The sequence below is a fragment of the Mixophyes fleayi genome, chromosome 7 (genome assembly GCF_038048845.1).
Source record: "Mixophyes fleayi isolate aMixFle1 chromosome 7, aMixFle1.hap1, whole genome shotgun sequence".
Classification (NCBI taxonomy): domain Eukaryota; kingdom Metazoa; phylum Chordata; class Amphibia; order Anura; family Limnodynastidae; genus Mixophyes; species Mixophyes fleayi.
This window is the reverse complement of record NC_134408.1, coordinates 219,530-223,530: the sequence shown is the minus strand read 5'-3', so window position 1 is coordinate 223,530 and position 4,001 is coordinate 219,530. Positions and strand designations below refer to the sequence as shown.

The window sequence follows — 4,001 nt, the reverse complement described above, 5'->3', positions numbered from 1 at the left end:
CATAAGATCATGCTTGTGCTCTAAGTGTACACTTAGTGAGCCACATCCTGTGGAGTGGAGCCTCTAACCATCACTCATCAGAAGTATATCACATTTATATTAGAGATGGTCACTTACCCCGTGTTTTGGTTTTGTATTCGGTTTTGGATCTGGATTACCTTCGTGTTTTGCTTTTAGTTTTGTTTTGCTATTTTCAAAAAAAATACAATTTTTTTGTTCTAAAATAACCTAATTTAGTGCTCCACCAGTTTCTTAGATAAGTGAGGTAATTCTAAAGCTAATAAATTATGAAAAAAAACAGTTTAATCCCTGGTAGGCCGTCCTTAATTCGAACACTTGTCTGCAAATTATACAGACAAACCTGGTTGTCTACCTCCTCCATCTTTGATTATTGGCAATGTAGCCATCGTCTTTGGGTGTATATTACACCCTACACTTGTAGTTGAATATTAAAAAAAGCAGCCTGCACAGACTGTGGATCTAGAAAGTAAAATTAAATGGACCACAGTAGTTTGGTGGCTATCTATGCCCCCCCCCCCCTCCCTGTCCTCCACTTGTAGTAAAATAGAAAAAAAAGCAGCCTGCATAGACTGTAGAACTATAAATTTGAATATACAAAGAAATGGACAAAGGCAGTTTGGTATCTGTCTGCATCAGATCCCCTCTCCACTAGGAGTAAAATAGAAAACTATTCAGCCATTATATAATCTAGAATATAAATAGAAATTGAGAAAGGCAATTTGGTATCTGTCTGCATCATAATCATCAACATCCTCATTAGCGCCCTCGTCACCTCCACAAATCTCCCCCTCATCCTCTTCTATTTCCAAAGTGGCATCCTCAATTTGTTTATCAACGGCTACACTCGGGCTGTTCAGGTACACATCAGCAGAACTGCTGAAAGGGCCCTTCTTTATGGGTACACTAACAGAATGCTCACGATTAGACATACCACTGTTGGATGGACTCTCCACAGGGATTGGTGTCATTTGTGAATCAGAGCAAACATTATCCTCTAATGCCTTACTGTTATCTTGCAGCTCGGCTTTGACGCGTAACAGTAGTTGTGCACCAATTGTAGGCTCGGTAACTTTTTGGGATCTGTCACTAATAGCCAAAGGTGAAGGCCTCATTCTCTCTTTGCCACTGCGTGTGTAGAATGGCATGTTGGCAATTTTTTTTTTATCGCCACTTTTGCTCAATAACACTTCTTTTTCGTTTCAACACAGTAAAAAAAAAATTGTTTTTGTTTTTTGGACAGATTTCGAAACACTCTGTAGTTTGACATCGCCTTGCCCAGATGACGTACTGGGAACACTAACATCAGGACTGGTGGCAGAACCTGGTTGCTCATTCTGCTCATATGTGGACTGCTTTGAATCCATTCTCAGCCCAGAGCACTTGTAGTGCTAAAGATTATTTGGTAGATACTGCTGGCAGATAATAATTTTGACAGCCAGAAATATTTATGCACAATTAGGGGGGACACCCCAAAAGCACTGGGGAGTGCCAAATATCGAAAAGAAAAAAATCTCTATCCTCCTCTCTTCTCTAGCGATTTTTGTTACAACAATTGGAATAAGAATACCGTATATACTCGAGTATAAGTCGACCCGAATATAAGCTGAGGCACCTAATTTTACCACATAAAACTGGGAAAACTTATTGACTCGACTATAAGCCTAGGGTGGAAAAGAGCGCAAATTTAAAAGCCTCAATGGAACAGCAAAACATAGTAGGGTGAGAAATCTAACAATATGAAACCATAACATTAAAAGTAACAATATAAAAGTTATTAGCTTTACACCCTTTAGGACAGCTGTTCCGTTACTACCAGTGAGGCTGTAGAGATACTTAAACAGATTAAAAAAAGTATTTTACTGGTTGTGTGTAGCATAGCTATCATAGCTGTCTCTGTAGGACCCTCCTGAGCGATCACTATAACCTCCTTGACTCCTGCCACTTCCATAATAATCCCTTGAGCCACCACTGCCACCATATCCTCCACTCCTGCTCTCAAACCTGCTGCTTCCATAGCCCCTGTCACCGCCACCACGGAAGAATCCTCTTCCTCCAGATGAGCCTCCTCTGTAACCTCCTCTCCTGTCACCGGAGAACTTGCCAGCCTGATCCACACGAATCTGACGTCCATCCACAGACTTTCCATTCATTGCCTGCAAGGCATCTTTGGCATCCTCTGGGTTCTCATACGTAACAAAGCCAAATCCCCTGGATCTCTTAGTTTCCCGATCCTTTACCACAACCACCTCTGTGATCAGACCATATTTGCAGAACACTTCTTCCAGATTCCCCTCGTTGGTGTCAAAGCTCAGACCGCCGATAAAAAGTTTGGATTGTCTGGACAGAACAAACGAAAGGCGAGGATGCAGAGAGAGAGAGATTTTTTACTTACCCCGCATGCGTTCCAACAACAGGAAGTTATGTTGTTGGAACGCATATGCAGAAGTTAACAGCCGAGGGACCGGACACCAGGTAAGTTCACCCGTGTATAAGCCGAGTGGCCTTTTTCAGCATACAAAAATGTGCTGAAAAACTCGGCTTATACACGAGTATATACAGTATTGGATTCTCTGTCCCTGCTCTAATCAGCTTGTGACTACACCCTGTTCTCTCCCTCTGTCAAATGGCGATGGATTGCTGTGGAGGCGTGTATTTATAATCTTGAAGTATCGCGAGAACCGAGCCCCGAGATACGACGAAGTCACGATGACGTTCGGTCTCGATTTGGATTCGGAGCGGGCGGGAGAGTACCGAGCTACTCAGCTCAGTACTCGGATACCCAAAGTTTGGGTGGGTTCGGTTCTCGGGGAACCGGACCCGCCCATCTCTAATTTATATACACAAGCTGCACTCAGCGGCTATAAAGATGTCATTACACAGAGAATGACAAATGATGGAATACATACAAATAGAACACATCAGATGCACTGATTCTGTTTACGTAGAGAATCTTGTATGAAATTGCTCTGTACATGGTCCAAAAGGGACCTTACGCCAATCAACACAATTCATTTCTGAAGGCAAATAACACTTACAGTAATGGATGTGGCGCATGGGGAGCTGGAGGGACAGTTATAGATGTGACACATGGGAAGGGTAAGAGGACAGTAATGGATGTAACACACGGGGAGGTGAGGGGACAGATATAGATGTGACACCCGGGGAGGTGAGGGGACAGTAATGGATGTAACACACGGGGAGGTGAGGGGACAGTAATGGATGTAACACACGGGGAGGTGAGGGGACAGTTATAGATGTGACACACGGGGAGGTGAGGGGAGAGTTATAGACGTGACACACAGGGAGGTGAGGGGACAGTTATAGATGTGACACACGGGGAGGTGAGGGGACAGTTATGGATGTAACACACAGGGAGGTGAGGGGACAGTTATAGATGTGACACACGGGGAGGTGAGGGGACAGTTATAGATGTGACACACAGGGAGGTGAGGGGACAGTTATAGATGTAACACACGGGGAGGTGAGGGGACAGTTATAGATGTGACACACGGGGAGGTGAGGGGACAGTTATAGATGTGACACACGGGGAGGTGAGGGGACAGTTATGGATGTAACACACAGGGAGGTGAGGGGACAGTAATGGATGTGACACATGGGGAGGTGAGGGGACAGTTATGGATGTAACACACAGGGAGGTGCGGGGACAGTTATAGATGTGACACACGGGGAGGTGAGGGGACAGTTATAGATGTGACACACGGGGAGGTGAGGGGACAGTTATAGATGTGACACACGGGGAGGTGAGGGGACAGTTATAGATGTGACACACAGGGAGGTGAGGGGACAGTTATAGATGTGACACACAGGCAGCTGGGGGGGACAGTTATAGATGTGACACATGGGGAGGTGAGGGGACAGTTATAGATGTGACACACAGGGAAGTGAGGGGACAGTTATAGATGTGACACACAGGGAAGTGAGGGGACAGTTATAGATGTGACACACAGGGAAGTGAGGGA

General features: G+C 44.8%; 1 protein-coding gene across 1 annotated transcript; it reads right to left on the bottom strand.

The window, feature by feature from the left end:
- Window positions 1-1,867: 1,867 nt before the first annotated feature.
- LOC142098096 (cold-inducible RNA-binding protein B-like) lies at window positions 1,868-2,369 on the bottom strand (the record flags this gene model as incomplete). The annotated part of the gene is made up of 1 exon (XM_075180576.1): window positions 1,868-2,369. A coding segment is annotated over one exon (492 nt), but the record flags the coding sequence as incomplete, so codon positions are not given.
- Window positions 2,370-4,001: the final 1,632 nt, after the last annotated feature.